Source organism: Lissotriton helveticus, chromosome 10 (genome assembly GCF_964261635.1).
Source record: "Lissotriton helveticus chromosome 10, aLisHel1.1, whole genome shotgun sequence".
Taxonomy (NCBI): Eukaryota; Metazoa; Chordata; class Amphibia; order Caudata; family Salamandridae; genus Lissotriton; species Lissotriton helveticus.
The window spans coordinates 437,939,457-437,956,364 of record NC_136071.1 but is presented as its reverse complement, the minus strand read 5'-3'; the positions used below and the strand labels follow the sequence as shown (position 1 = coordinate 437,956,364).

General features: G+C 47.2%; 1 protein-coding gene across 2 annotated transcripts in view; it reads right to left on the bottom strand.

Moving 5' to 3' along the window:
* The window catches only part of LOC144784260 (mitochondrial Rho GTPase 2-like), a 1,917,079-nt gene that overhangs the window by 1,848,908 nt on the left and 51,263 nt on the right, over positions 1–16,908 (bottom strand). For both annotated transcript variants that reach the window (XM_078662926.1, XM_078662927.1), the window contains exon 3: positions 742–918. In XM_078662926.1, the coding sequence (XP_078519052.1) occupies positions 742–918 (177 nt within the window). The remainder of the gene's footprint in view (positions 1–741; positions 919–16,908) is intronic.

Here is a 16,908-nt window from a genome sequence, read left to right as displayed (position 1 = left end):
GCTTGAATCCAGAGGCGCAGCGAGCAAGGGATCCATACCTGGGCATACCCATAGCTACTTAGAGCGCAAAGGTCAAGACAGATTTGCATATGGCTGGGTTTAAACTGCAATGGCAAAAAAACAATGGATTTTGGCCCAAATCTCTGTACTGGGGTAAATGTTTGAAATTGTTCACTATTTCGTCCATCAATTGTTCGTCTTGGATTTATCACCTTTTCCAGTTACAAAGCTGACTGTAGGGACTTCTGTTGAAAGTATCCTAGAAAATGAAATACTGAATGTGTCCACTAATCAGAAACACTGTACAATCAGAGGTTTGCCATACCCATTCTTCTTTCTAGGGCACAAGAAATGAAGAGGACTGCATCCATGCCATTCAATTATTAGCCTCTCTGGAGAAACATAACAGGAGTGACACTGGTGCGTCTACTTTATATGAAATGGGCACCGATATATTGCAAACTGAAATGAGGCAAGCAACTCAACTGCCAAAGCCCAAAGAGAAGCAGCAACAGATCTATGGTTTTCGGCCACTTCATGCTCAGGCTAGATCTGAAAAGATGGCCCAGAGATGAAGAATAGTATGAGTAAGGCTAAACCTCTGAATACACCCTTGTTCTTTCATTCTGCACTCCTCTCAGACCACATACAGTAATGCCACACTGCTGCCTTGTAAACAAATCAAGAACATCCTCATTTGCTAGCTTTTCCATTTTTTGTGGTACATTCCATGTCACCTACCTCTGTGATCACATCCAGGTGTACAACAAAGTGCTTGCCAGGTACAGGCCGGAATAGGATATACAAGTACCGTCCCGTCAGCCCAAGGGATTGTGTGCTTGTTTTGGGTAGCTGGATGTAGTTGCTGGCTGGGATGGAACCACGGATCCGGTACACTGTTCCCTTCAAGATTTTGTCCTGGGTGAGAGAGCAACAGTTTGAAAAGAAGAACAACTTGGAACATTCAACAACAGCCACATCCTCAAAGTCACCCTTCCAAGACAAGAGGGGTGTGGGAGGAGGGGGGGTGCCAAGTTGAGCATCAGGAAACACCCACAATTACTACGACTACTAAGACAAAGAAAAGCAGCATACCAAACATAAGTATACAAGATTAGTTATAGACTTGCATAAGCAAAAGGCACAACCACGGTGATACAATAAAGGCATCACAAAAGATACCTTGTGTGGCTAAGGTCAGGTATTGGTTCTGTCCTCACTGTGCTATAGCGTCTGAGCTGTACCTTAGTGATGAGGCCCAATAATGCCTAAATCACTCTGGGGGTCCTTGTGTTCTCCTTCAGAAGGTTGTGGTTGACATTTAGGGCTGGATTGCTCCTAATAGAGCAGGATCAAGGCAGGCTTGTATATGGTTACTGTACGTCTGGAGTGGCACTGCAGGTAAAAGAAATATGTGGCCCAGAACGATTGCCACTGGCCGAGTCATTTACAAGCATTCCACCCATGAACATTTATTATTTTACATATGAAGTCCCATCCCAACTAGGCTGCAACTGGTATTTCACATCTTTGATTTCCCACCTTCACATTTCATATTCATGCACTCTGTGTTTAGTGTCCATCTTTACCTTCATCATGACAGAGAGGCAGGCTGGGGATATGCCCCTCAATGAGAATTCTGAAATGAAGAAAAGGGTAAGTAGCTATCTGCATGAGAAAAGGTTTAGGAAGGGAGTTCAGTTCACTCGGATTGCAGCACACTGCATACTTGGTGATACTCAGCAGCTGTCACATTTAAAGGTGCCAACAGTCAGTTTGTGTTTCATTGAACAATCTTCTACTTGTCTTCTGTTCTTGGAACAAGTCAACATGACTCTCCAAAAGCACTATTGCGGGGACAAAAGGAAGACCTATTAGGTAGGCATCTGGACACCTAGACTGCCCTTGCTTGTGGCCTCCAGTCCCTGCTTGTTCCAGACTGATCCAGTGGCACTGCCACTGTCTTGGATTTCCCATCCGGTTTGTTCCACGTACTATTCTTCCCACCACAGAAGCCCCGCCCACCCCAGGACCTACTTGATTAAGGCTGCAGCGCGACCACGCAGCAGATGCACCACGGGCAAGCCTAGCACCTGTCCAACCTGGACTGTGCCCCAACCCTAGCCCTCCCGTCCCTGAACATACACCATCGCCAAGCTCACACCCTCGACACCGGACGCTGCAACAAACACTGCCACAGTGCCGAACCATGCTTCACTACATGACCTTTCACCAGCATCCACTCCCACTTCACCTGCCACAGCAACCAACCACCCCAAGCACACCACAGACACCACCTGAACAAAAACACCAACTCGCATGCGTCCTTCTCAACACAAGCATTCCACCGAATTATGGGGCTTCATCGTCACCCTCACACCCAACATAGTCTTCCTCACCAAGACCTGGCTCAACCCCACAACTACCGCAGACATTGCCACAGCGATCCTGACAGTTAGAAAATCACTCAGCAGGACTGCACCAACAAGCCGTGAGGAGGAACAGCCATCATCCACAAAGAGACCATACATTGCCCCACCACTACTGGTAACACCCCCACCCGAATGGAACATCTCAACTTTAAGCTCCACACGGATGACAAGACAACCATCAGAGGCACCCTCGCATACAACCCCTCAGGCCCATGATCCAGCTTCTGCAACACAGTTGTAGACTTCTCTGCAACCCTAGCCTTAAACTTCAAGGATGACATCTTCCTCAGCAACCTAAAATTGCAAATAAATGACCCCCAACGACAACACTGCACACCACCTCGACAGTATGAGCAATCTCGGATTGACCCAGATCATCCAAGACCTTACACACACTGGACCCCATCTTCACCTCTAGCAACCATGTCAAATACACCCACGTAAGAGAACTCACATGGACCAATCACGCCATCATCCACTTCAGCATTTCGAGCCCCACACCACCACCCCCAAGAAGATCAGCGCCCCAACCAAAGGTGGAGCAAAATCTCAGGGACCAGCTAAACAGACATCCTTATCACCTCCAACCCCGCCATTGCCACCAACCTCAAAAAGGGAGTGAAGAATTTCAACGCCTGGATCACCAATTACGCCAACAACATTGTCCCCATCAAAAGCAACATCCAGAAAAAATCCTCCGAAAAGGCCAGCTGGTACACCCAAGAACTCAGAACAGTAAAACAAGACAGCAAATAACTGTAGATAAGATGGCACGCTAGTAAGAACGCCTCTGGCAGGGCAACCTTCAACACCTCCCTCAACTTCTACCACCACCTGCTGTGGAGAACAAAGAAGAGAGCACAAGCCACACGCATTGAAACCAGCAACAATAACACCATGGAAATTTTCGACATCGTTATGGAATTCTCCAACCCGGCTGTGAGTGAAAACAACCTCACACCCTACCAGGAGCTGTGCGACAACCTCGTCGGTTTCTTCCACAATAGGATTGCAACCATAAACAGAAACTTGGTACCCCAACCCACACCTATGGACTTCCTGGACAGATACACCACCACAACCACAGATACAAACTACAGACTGACCACCTGGAACCTCCTCGCCACCCAGGACACCACCTCCACAATGAAATCCATCTACTCAAGAGCTCCCACAGACCCATGGCCACACCACATCTTCAACCTTGGAAATCAAAGAATCAGCAATGAACTCAACACCTATCACCACCATCTGGAAAGACGCCAAAGTCAGACCACTACTCAGAAAAACCTCAGTCGACCCCAGTGAACTCAAAAACTACTGCCCAATCAAGTTTGCCCATTCCCAGTGAAGGTACTGGAAATCATCAACAAGCAACTCATGACACACCTGGAGCAGAACCAGCTACTGGAAGCCTCTCAATCCGGCTTCTGTAGCAATCACAGCACCAAACTCGCCCTGATCACAGCCACCGCAACATCCAAGCCCCAAACTCCTGAATCATCATTCTCAACTAGCTCACCATAAAGTAACAGATAAACGTAGTCTCCTTCGCCTGTATCCTCGCTCTGCGCATGCTACGTAAGATGTTCAAGTGGCAACCCTTACACGAAAGAGGCACAGTGACACAGGCCCTCATCACCAGCCGACTGGACTACAGCAATGCCCTCTATGTAGGAATCGCTGCACATCTCCTACAAAGACTTCAGAACATACAGAATGCCGCAGCCAAACCTATCCTCTGCCTTCTCCAATGAACCCACATCACACCCTACCTCAGGCAACTCCACTGGCTCCCCCTACAGAAGAGATGCTAATTCAAGCTGCTGCCCCATGCACACAATGCTCTACACAACCAAGGGCCAGCCTACATTAACAACTGCCTGAAATTCCACCAACCATCGAGAAAACTACGCTCAGTCTCCCTTTCACTTGCCCATACTACCAGCATCTACCGAAGCAGAAGTGGATGCTCCTTCTCCCACACTGCAACAAAGACATAGAACAGCCTCCCCACGCAACTCTGGACCATCTCACCACTTCCAGAAATCCTGATTGAATTATTGACGTCAGTTCCAAATTCAACCAATGAGTATTCATAAGTAGAACTAGTTTCTTACTACAATTTTGGAATTTAGTGTTACAGCTTATTTTCCTAAGTTTTTGTTCTCAACCATTGAAGACTAAAACCTTTCATCTGAACCTCATTTATCTGAAGGGGCCCCATAGGCCTCATGCTTTGTGGGATCCTGTTATCATTGAGAAAGATTAAACAGTTAAACATCACATTTGTGTTAAACCGAAAGAAAACAGATTTGAAATGAAAAGATAAAAATGTCAATAAGTACCGAATACTATTTTGATGAAATGTAAAAGTAGTTTGTTTCCAGGCTCTCCTACTCAAATGTATAGAGGACAACAGCAGAGCAAAGTTGGGGAATAAAAATCGGAGCTTTTAAATAAGAGGTACAGAAAGTGACACTGATGCAAATAGATATGTATAAATGTGTACAGTTTATTAGCAAGTATCAGCACATTAAAGCCAAACCTATTTGCTTTGCTAATGCCTGCACGTAATGCTTTTTAAATTTCCAGAATTTACCATTTAAGTCTCTGCGTTAGCACTGGAAGGGAGTATTAAAGGTCAGGATTTTGAAAAGAGAAAAGTAGTAGTCCACCCATTCCCGATTGAGAGTTAGAATTGTGTATGTGGTTCTTTCTTTACAATAATCAGTTCAAGGGCAGAGCTCTGATTGTGTGTAGGGAAGGTGCAATGATGTAGCATCGTTGCCTGGCGAAAAGGATTCACGGAGGTATATATATGTGTCTTTGTGTTTTTCTCCGTGGGAGGTTGAAATTCCCAGCAAAATCGGATCACAAAAGGAGATGAGTTGATCAGTGTAATAATCAAGATAACATCAATAAAATTATTTTAGCAGCTAGAGGTATAGCATGTTTAGCCTCAGTACTTAATGTATTGTGATTGTGATCTACACAATCAGGCACTGGAATGAGCAGCTAACTGTGATAATCATTTTGCATTTAAAGGACTCCTTGTCGAAAAGGTCAACCAGCCCCCAACTTATTGTTTCCACTCAATCGAGGTAGATGTTCTATCCTACAGTAGGATAAAAACATACAGTACCATAAAGGATGAAAAGGATAAGGTTTTTGTGAGTATATATTCACAGACTTCGCTGAGGACAGATACAGAATTTACATTATAGATTACAAATATGTGGGATATGTGTAACAGGGTTGAGGTTCACTGCACATCTAGATCCTTGATTGCATTTAGAATGCTTAGCTTTGGAGATTGCGTTCAAAGGATGCATCATGGGACCGGTAATCACAGTGTATTCTAGTTTGTGAGGCATATTAGAGTTAACGCACATGGAGGAGTTTTTTCAAGGACGGTACATTTTCGACTCTTGAGGAGTGAGGTGTGTGGGGGGCTGGAAAGCACTCCCCGAGTGGCAAACGTTTGTTAAACTTCGCATCATCTCATTCAAGTGCACCAGCTGCAACGTGATATTAGGATGTTTGTTTTGGTATATCAGATTATTATGCTCTGCTTGATAATATGCAGCTGTAATAGAATATGAGGCAAGTAAACACATGTCTCATATGATTGTGGAAACACTTTTTTGGTGCATAAATTGTAGAGACACGTTAAGACAAAGAGCAAAAGGCACACTTAATCACAACATAATTAGGTGCAAATCAGCAAGATTAAAGTATCACATCTAGGTGTATATAAAACAAATCCCAATGTCTGAAAAAAAAAGCCCAAAATAAACCCACGGTGTGCCAAAAGAAGCATGAAATACGTACACCCCTCTATCGAAGCAAGCCGAGAATATGCTCATGAACTACCAAAATAAGCCTAAAATGAACAAATTCTCTCGGCAAAGAGGTTTAAAACTAGCGTGTATTCAGCAAAAAAAAGTCCAGAATAAATTACATCGTTCTAAAAAAAGACAACTGATATTTTCAGACACTTTGCTTCTCAAAGTGCATCAATATCTTTGTAAACAAAGAGTGCCTGTTCTTAACGATTCACATAATTTCAAGATGGCTGCACAAACGAATAGCATGACCAACTCAGTCTTGATTCTGGTATGCCTGCACAGCTCATCGGTGGATAAACTGCCATTGTGAACATGGAAAGAGGAATAAAACATACACAAGCTTCATGAGACAGAAATGCTTACTTTAACAAAGCCAAGAATGAATAAGTAAACACACTAACATTTCTAGAATAATTTTCAATAACGCATTATGTTTTTCATTCAGCAATCGTTTCACACAGCAAAATGTGTTTGTTGTAAATAAACACCTGACAAATATTACAATATTTTTTCATACATTTTCAAGAAACTGTTTAATACCCAGAATCTTTTTAGTGGGGGGGAAGTCTTCTTTCCAAGATGGCTTCTGCATTTATTAAATGATCCTTCTAGCTTCTGACTCCTAACAATAATGCACCTCATTTATAGCAATGGAAGCACTCTCCAAAATGAGGAGAAATACACTTAATAGCCAGTGGAGCGTGTGGAGTGAACATGCTGAGATGATGCTGAAGAGAGTCACTGATTCCTGAGAAGTCACTTCGACAGGGCAGTTTCTACCATTAGGCAAGACTAGGTGGCCGCCTAGGGCGGCAAAAGGAGGAGGGTAGCAAAAAACAATGAGTTTGGGAATCCCCTTGAACGGCCTTCGCCCTCAAAAGCGCATTGGGTAGCGACTTCCACAATTCGATGTGACGTCACGTTCGGTGCCACGGGTGGGGGCTGTGCGTGCCGATTTCCGATTTGCTCTCGACACGATCGGAGTCGGACCTCTGTCGGTGCTCGTACGGTTGCACCCTGTGCTGACCACAAGATGCCTGCCCGCTTCTAAGAGCATCCGTTCCTTCTGAGTGGTAATGGGGAATATGGGTGTAAATAATGTAACTTATCATTAGGGGTGCATTTGTAGTGACCAAAACAGACATTGTTTGTTCTATTTTTGGCAACGACCTCTTGATCTGACAAGCAGCAGTCTGATAAAAAAGCGGTAGATCTACATCCAGTTTCTTTGCATCAAGGTGGCAGGACTGACCTGTCTCTCCACAAAAACTCACTTTTTCAAAGACACCTGAGCTTCCTGATGCTCCACTGAACCTGAATGTGAGTGATACCAGTCAAAAACCTGCTTTGGGGCTCCCAAACGCCATCCCTTTTTTTTAGGTCTGGCCTAGCGAACAAAGCGCATGCACGCCATCCCTTTTTTTAGGTCTCGCCTAGCGAACAAAGCGCATGCACTGCTTCGCCTTCTCGAGACTCTAATGTTGTGGGTTTTGCTAGCGAGGGGAGACAAACCATGAGCGTGCATGGACATCCGATGTACACGCGCATGGCGTCTCCTCTCTGCTAGCAGATAAGAAAAGTGTTCACGTAGCAGACGAGCCGCGGCGCACAGGCATTCAATGGGGCGCCTGTTCCGAGCACTTCCATTTTTTTCTTATCTCATGGGCCGTCACACGCTTCTTCGGTTTCCTCGCTCCCCTCACTAATCTACCCCCCACCCCACTCTCTCTGCGGTTCCTCCGTTTTAGATTCTGCGAGTATCAGCTTGTGTTTATTTTGTAAAGTTGCTGGGTGTCAGTGAAGGTAGCACCACAGACTCCCGACACTGGGGTAAATGCAGGAAAGAGTAGACAACCTCTCATATAATTTAGGTTTCTAGAAAGACAAGTGAAGGTCACATCAGTTACACTCATACATGCCAACATTTTACAAGAGGAATCTGGGAGATTTAACAATAATTCATGAGAATGTATTTATTCTATTGACTTCTATTGAAGAAGAGACAATTTCAGTCAGGAAACAGTCAAAATAAAAGCATCTGTGGCTTCAAAATTTGGGAGTTTCTCCCCTGAATCGGGTGTATGGCAGGTATGGAATGACTGGATACACTTCATATTATTTGGGCAGTGGTCAAAGCTCTTCTGCTAACCACCAAGCCCCTGAACCCATTAAAAGCCAAACAGAGCAAATGGCATATGTAAGAAAGTGAGTCTTTTGTATGATCACCCCCTACATTTTTGGACGGATGGTGCTGGTTTTTGGAATCTAAAGTTCCCTGGGCCCCTGACCAGGTCGTGGTGCATCCGCTCTGACCTCTTAAATGTGTATGTGCAATTGGATAATCCCTGATTGGTATATTTAATTTACTAATAAATCCGTGGTATAAAGTGTACCCAGGGCTATTGAGTTAATTGTCACTAGTGGACTGCAGCACTTATTGTGCCACCACTATAGTGACACAGTGAAAACATGGCTCTAGGCAGCAGCGGCTGCCAACAGAGTGGTGAGGTGGGTAAATGGGTGGTGGGTGCATGCACGTGAAAAATTACATTACAAAATTGCAACCATGCATTACATGTTTAACTTTAAAACAATAAAGTAATGCATGTGGGTGATTAAGTGCTTATTACTAGAAAAAACATAAAATACATAAAAAAAAGTAAATATAATAGTCACTTACCTTGCTCCACGCTCCAGTCCCGGTGTCCTTCTCTCCTCCAGCGCAGGCCCTAGCCAACTCCCCTAACCAATGCTAGCCCTGCTCTCATGCTGTTAAGCAGCATGAGAGAACCACCAGGATTGGATGGAGCGGGCTGTTGCAGTGCTCTCAAGGGCCCTGGAGGCCTATGTGTGCTCTCTACTTAGCTATCTAAGACAGCTGGGTTGAGAGGTTTAAAGTACGCATATCTGGATGGCAGTCGCAAGACAGACGGCTAAAGAGAAATGCACACTTTAAAACTTGAGTGGCCAGCCTACTTCCCCTCCCTTCTGCTGCCACTCAACAGCCGCCCGCACTATCCTGACACTTGGGTCAGGACTGGGATTAGTGAAATGGTAATAAATTAACTTCATTACCATTTTATTTTTCATCTTTGGGTCATGGGGGCATTTTAATTTGTGTGGTGATGTTCCTCCGCCCTAACGGAGGAGCCGCTCCTGGGTCTAGGTCTGCCACAGCAGCCTAGGCGGGCAGCATGTATACTCCCACTCTGACATGGTACAATAAGCCCTTTTGCCAAGACCGAACCTTACTTTTTGATATTTATAAGCCACCCCTAGGGAAGGATCTAGCAGCCCACAAGACAGCGTGCTAAATATGAAAAGGAAAGACATGTTTCTTTTATGTTTGACATGTACTGACAGTGAACACTCAGCATTGTCACTTTCACTGTAGCAATGGTGTTGGTCCCCTTGGCTAATATGGAGTTACAGTAGCCCACGTGCTAAGTGCTTACTTCCATTTGTGACCTCCAAACAGCGCTGTAAGATATCAAAGTAATTGTTACATTAAACCTTACTTATTGCTGAAGTCGGATTTAAAGCTTTGATAGCCTTTTCTGCTCCACTGCAACAGCCGTCACCTCAGATAGTCTGCTGCTCTCCTGCTGGGATCTGTAAAGCACTCCATGGAATGGGAATCAAAAAGCACTATTGGTGGGAGGAGGTGTGATCTCCTCCAGCAAGATCGTCAGATGGTGGTTACCACAGATGGCCAAGCTTCAAAAGGGCTACTGCCTCTGAGAAGCAAATGCAAGCCACGCCTTAGCCTGCCTGCTCTTCTGTGTAGGTAGACAAGTTGGCATCTCCTCCAGAGTGGGAAACCCCATTACAGATCTGGTTTTCCAGGACAGGTGGCTAATAATACTGGACACACTCAAAGGTGTGCTCATAGCTCTGACCCACAGAAGAAGGGTCCTGACATATTGGATATGGGCAGAGAGATTCACTGTGGCACTGTGTAGTGCCAGCCCCACAGGAAACTATGCCAGAAGGGGTAGGGTTGCCTCTCCACCCACACACTCAAAATTGGCATAAAAGTGGCTCCTCTGGCATCCAGTCCCAGAACACTGCTTGACTGAGAGGGGATAGAAGGGCTGTACCTGCTGAACCTGTGGACCTCAGAACGAAAGGTTGCACCAAGGAAGATTGCACCTGCTGAACTAAGACAGGACTTCAGATGGAGAAAGGCTGCTCCTAAAGTTTACTTCACAGCGAGAAACTCCCAGGGCTGGACCTGCTCCCACTTGTGCCAAATTAGTGAACTTCATAGGGCTTGTTGGCTTGCGTCCTGTTAAGCTTCAGGGATACAAAAGTTAGAGACCTGAACCTGCAAAGCACCCAGCTGACCAGCAGCCATTGGGTTTGCCTTGGACACCACTGGAGTAGATTGTGAGATCAAGAGTGAGTCCAAACACATGCTTCCCAGGTCCTTGAACCTTGGCTAGTGTTAGAGTGTACTCTTTTTCTGACAGAACTGCAACTTGCAAGCCAAAGGGAAAAGATAACTCTTTTTGGGGACAGAGTCTGAGGCTCATAGACTACCGCTACTTGCCAGTTTGTGAGTAGCCTTGACCGACATTGAGAATCAAGAATTCACCCCAGACCGCTATACTGCAAATGTCCATCTATTTCGAGCCGAACACCAGCTTCAATCTGCAGAGCATTCCACCGACCTCAACGATAAAAAGAACCAGAGAAGTTTATAAGTGCAAAGGTCATATCTTGATTTTTATAAATTGGACTGGGATTTTTTTTCATGTTGTGTTCCTTACTTATTGACTGTTCTGGTACTGACTAATGATTTACACATGTTTTCCTTTGTGTTAAGCCTGACTTTTTTGTGCTACAGCTATCCAGGTCTGAGCTAAAGTTTAATTTAAAGAAACTGGACTACACCTGACACATATTCGTGACTATGGGCCACATTTAAAGCCTTTTTGAGGTCGCAAATGGGCCGATTCGTAGGATCGGCCTGTTTGCGAACGCATAAAAGGCCTTGCACTTGCATAAAACCCAAATTGCGATTCGGTAACCTGTTACTGGATCGCAATTTGGGTTTGCGATTCGGTATTAGGAAGACGCGTGTTTAGGGCATCCCTTCCTAATACTGAATCGCATCGGTATGTATGAATGGTTTGCGACCGAAATGTGGTTGCAAAACATTCGCATTTTACCACTTAAATAAAGTAGGTGGTAACCCATCCGCAAATGGGTGGACCCCTTCCCCTTTGTAAATGTTTTTTTAAGTATTTTTTAAGAGCAGACAGTGATCCCACAGACCACTGCCTGCTCTTAAAAAACAAGCATTTCCAATGCAATAGGTCTCGCTTTTACGTGAGTTTAAGCTTTTGACAATGCAAATAACAATTCCTTTTATTTTTGTTTTCGAAACACAAATAAAAGGCATTGTCATTTACAATGCCAATAGCTTAAACTCGCGTAAATGCGAGACCTATTGTATTGAAAATGCTTGTTCTGACTTTCAATGAAGTTTCTGTCCTGTTCGCTCTTCCTATGTAGGTGCATACCGGAAGGGACTGTTGGGAAATTGATCAATCAGCTTGCCAAATTAAATACAATGTCTTGGTTCGTTGCATCACTACATAAGCCCTTGCATTCTACCAGTTAGAACCTGACAAAAGGTATACAACATCTTTTTTTTTTTTTTACTTTATTGGCATTTTAGAACAATGCTACAAACAACAAGCCAGTTGCTAATCGGTACATAGTTATCTTTACATCCGCCTATCATGTCAATTACAAATGTCATTCCATGCGTGCATGATCCTCTGCTTAGTACATGAAGGAAGTTAGATGCATCCTGTTTCAAAAGACGTCTGCTAAAACCCAAATGACAGTTTAAAAAGAAATCCACAACATCACCCTCCAGTTTGTGCATAGGGAGTTAGACTCTGTGTCATAAAAAGCTTGAGTCAGCTACGTGCTCCGCTCTCCTGTGCTTGCCCGATGGTGCACGCTGCTGCTGAACACCTCAGTACACACAGAGCGGTCCCACCGCTATGGCCGCTGCACTCACCGCAGACGTGCGCCACCGCAGGGAACCAAAATGGAGCTCAGGTCTCACGCCCAGCTCCAATCCACCCAGCCAGACAGACAGACCGCTTCTGGTCCAGCTCAAACAATGTCTCTGCATGCGCCTAGGGAGGCCCGGGGTCCCAGCGATGCCCATCGAGTCTCTGCAACGCGGCGAAAAGCCAGCTAGATACCCACATGGACCACGGGTCTGCGCTGTCCCCATCCGCACCTCAACGCTGCCTTCTCGATCTTGCATTTCCCCGCCGAGTCCAAGGCAGCGTAGCCCGATGCTGACTAACGGGCCGGCACCTCACCTCCTTAACTCCGCGACTTCCCGATCCCAGAAGCGGCCCGATTTCTCCTGCACAGAGTGCGGCCCTCACCGCAAGGAGGGCCGCAAGCTCGATTTCGGGTGCAGCCGGCCCGCACACCAGCGGCTCCAGGAGGCACAGTCAGGCTCCCCTCTGCCAGGGCTCACCTCTCGGCTCCAGAGCCGATCTCAGGGACGCAAGTTGGCTCACGCGGCAACAGCTCTCCAGGGACGCAGATTTATGCAGGATTAGTTCTCGGTCGGTGGAGCTCGCTCAGCTAGTGGCCATTTCGCAGCTCAGCAGGCCACACCCGCCAGGTACATAGAATCTTAGGATGCAAGGATAACTAGTTTGTTCTGCTGGTTGGTAAACAAATAAAAGTCTCTCTTTGGAAGGAGAATGGGTGAATTTGTTGGGAAGGGGGCAGCGAGCGAAGTGGGTGCGACTGGGTTGTGCCCATGGGTGGCAGTGCAATTGCCAACTAGATGTGAAGTGGAGGAAGCCTCTTTGCTAGAAAAGGATGGTTATGGTCTAAATTCCTAGAAGCTTTGTGATTGAAGGGGTTGTGGCTGCAGACTGTATTAGGGTTGAGAATTTAGAAACTGGGCATACATGTATGGATTCTCGAGACACATCTGAAGAATGAAGAAGGAAGGTGACTTCAAGATTTGATGTCAATGGTTTTCTGGCTGTATGCCACCATCCAGTCTTTCTTCAATCACACTATCATTGATGCTGCAAAAGCCTGCTGTGCATTTAGGGTGATGAGTGAAGAACTGTAGGAATCCATTTTAAGAATGCTCTTTTATTAGAGATTACATTATCACTTTCCAACCCCATTGGGTTGTGTCCAAGGTTCTAGTTTATGATGGGGGGCACTAGGTGGTGCCAGAGCAAGATGGCTGCCTGGCGTAGAGCTCCCGCCTAGCTGGGTGATACACTCATCATTATCCTCATCCTGCCTTAGAAAACGCTATTTTTACATACATTGAAGATGCCGTAAAGGTGTTGTGCGGCTCCGGTGCAAGTTTGAGCCCGCTTCGTGGTACGGGACACCCGGCGGCGGAGGAGATTGCTGCGGCGGAGCGACGGCCTAACACTGCTGGAGGTCGGAGGCGGACGCAGTGTCCACGCGAGGCCCGGGCTTTCGGGCCCACTTTCTCCCTGTGTCGGCCCCAGTCACCGGGGCGGCGATGCCACGTTTGACCCCCTCCTGGATGCCCCTGTCTGACCCGGGGGACTAGCGACCTACAAGCGAATGCCCTCCGTCTCCGCTCCTGTAACGAGACGGCTCAGGCACGGGCCAGAGTCGGATTGAGGACCTCAGCCGCCATTGCAGCCACGACCGGTGAGGAGGGGAGGCGGCGGAGCGGCGCCCCTGGGGAGAGGACGGAGGAGCTGGGGTTCGCATGCTGCCTGTGTGTTTCCACCTACGAAGAGGGGAATCCATCGGGAGGCCCACCCCACCGTGACGGGCAACAAGGTCTGCCATTGCAATAGCTTGGGACCAGGCGGACGTCCTGGGCGTTCATGCACCATGGCCGCAGATAGGAAGAGACCGGCCACAGCACACCTGCTCTGCCGTAGCTTCCCGTGGCTACCCCACATCAGTCGGCTCCTGCACTTCCCCACCTTGAGGACGCCCGCTGAGAGACACACCACTGTAAAGGCCTGCGCCTGGCGGAAGGCAGTAACTGCCATTACATAGCCGCAGGAGGGGGAAGCATCGTGAGCACAGCAACCCTGGCGCAGAACTACTACCCACCCCCCCATGCTGGCACTACATAATAGGACTCAGTGGGGCAGGGCAAGGAGCCTGGAATCATCCACAGGGTGCTGCGCCACTTCGGGGGGTCTGGAGCAGATGAGGAAGGACAACCTGCTTTATTGGGCATAGAGGGGTGGCCCTTCACGGCGGGTCGCTTACATTGAGGCTGTGGACAAAGAGACTCTTTCACTGCACCCCCATTGAACATTTCCTATCACCACGGCGGTGCAGGCTTCGACGCTCCATTGTTGAGCTCTGCTTGCTTCGGGTCTGGCCCACTGGGGGCTGCTACGGGTCAGGACACGGCTCTAGATATCACACGGGCCTCTATCACTTCATCGACTAGGGGCACTGACGCGGACACCCTTATCCCCCACATTGGCTGGAGGTGCTTAAGCTGGGAGCGGTCGGCAACCATGGGATAAGTCGGAGCCCCGGCAGTCTATGCTGCCTTTTGACACCCGCAAGACACCGAGTTCTGCATCTAGGGGCCAGGGCGATGACGATCCTCCAGAAATAAGGGAACCTGGTTGGAAGGAACTACTGGTGAGCATGCACCAGAGTTTATCCTCTATTGACTCGAAAATAGATACGATGTCCCTTCGCCTAGACAATGGCGTAGCGAAACTTGATGGCCATGTAGAAAGACTAAAGGAGGCTGAACAACGCGTGTCGGAACTGGAAGATGGCGCAAGTGCGAGCAGGCAGCATGCATCCCAAATGGAAAAGCTCCTGAAAATCATTTCTGACAAAAATGAGGAATTGGAATCCCGCTCTCGGCGGAACAACGTCTGCATGCTAGGACTGGCCGAGACGACCAATACGGGGCGACTGGAGGACTTCATGGAGAAGCTACTGACAGACCTGTTTGGCAGGGACTCCTTCTCCGCACACCTGGTCATTGAGAGGGCCACTAGACCTCCACCGGGGACTCCGCCTCGCCCAATAATAATGAGATTCCTCAACTATCGAGATCGTGACACCCTGCTAAGGTTGGCGAGAGAAAAAGGGGAAGTGAAGTGTGAGAATACCACCCTCTCCTTCTATCCCGACTTCACACAAGATGTGCAAGACGAGCGTCGAAAGTTATTTGCGGTAAAGAAGCAGCTCCATTTAAAAAAAATGTTTAGTCAAGGGTACAGGCATATTACAAAATAAGTACAGGAACGTGTGGAGAATAACCATTTTTATCACTGCTATGCGATCCGCCAGTGAAAGTGGCAAACCAACCCAGCGATCTAGCCGCTGTACCAAATCTGTGTAGGCCCGCCCACAGTTTTCCCTGATTACGGTCTCAGGATCACGGTGTATCCAAACACTCAGGTATTTGACTGGATCCTCAGTCCAGACTAAAGGATACTCCACCTGAGGCGACACCATGGCAGGCGTACGGGGGATGAGAACAGATTTCTCCCAATTGATGTGCAACCCCGAAACAAGACCAAATCTAATATATTCCCGGATAACTTGAGACAGGTACATCTGCGGTTCCCGAACATAGAGGACCATGCAGCTGCTCTGTGATATTGATGAATTTTACATGCAAGGGGTTCTAAAACAATAGCAAAAAGAAAAGGAGATAATGGGCAGCCTTGCCCCATTGAATGGCAAACGGGTCCGAGGTGAGCCCACCCACCGTTACCCTCGCTGATGCATCAGTATAAAGAACCTGTATCCAACGCACAAACACAGGAGGGAAGCCCATCCAATAGAGGATAGATATCATGTATTTCCACTCTATAGAATCAAACGCCGTGGCCGCGTCTAAAATAACGGCCACGGCTGGCAACTCCGGGTTGAGCACATGGAAAATGGCGAAAATCGTACGCAAATTCCAGGAGGTAGACCGGTCCGGAATAAATCCAGCTTGATCCGGTAGTACCAGGAGAGGCATCAAAGGCTGTAATTTAGTGGCCAGCACTTTTGCGAGAATCTTTGCAACAAGATTGATCAAGGATAATGGGCGATAAGACTCACGCCGTGTGGAAGGCTTATCCTTTTTCAACAATGTAATAATTAAGGCTTGCCTCAGGGATGGCGGAAGATAACCCAGATTGTGTGCCTCTCCCTACATCGCCAGTATATGTGGCGTAAGGAGATCGACGTACTGTTTATAAAACTCTGCCGTCAGACCGTCGGCCCTGGGGCCTTTTTATTAGGCAGTGACATAATGGCCTCCTTGATATCAGCCTCGCCTATGGGAAGGCTGAGGTATTCCCTATGCACATCGGATAACCAGGCACAGGTCATGTCAGCCAGATAATCATGCAATGCGGATTCAGGCATGTCGCCCCGGGACGTATAAAGAGTCTCATAAAAAGTGCGAAACTGGGCTAAGATGCCACTATGAGAGTAATGATCATCGCCAGCATCGTCTACTATATGGTCAACTGGAGGGGCGTAAGTTCTATCTCGGAGTCGACTGGCCAAAACCCTACCGGGCCTACCACCCTCGCCATATGCTTTCGCTACATACAGTTTAGAGAGGTATTTTATTTCTGTCGCAGCTA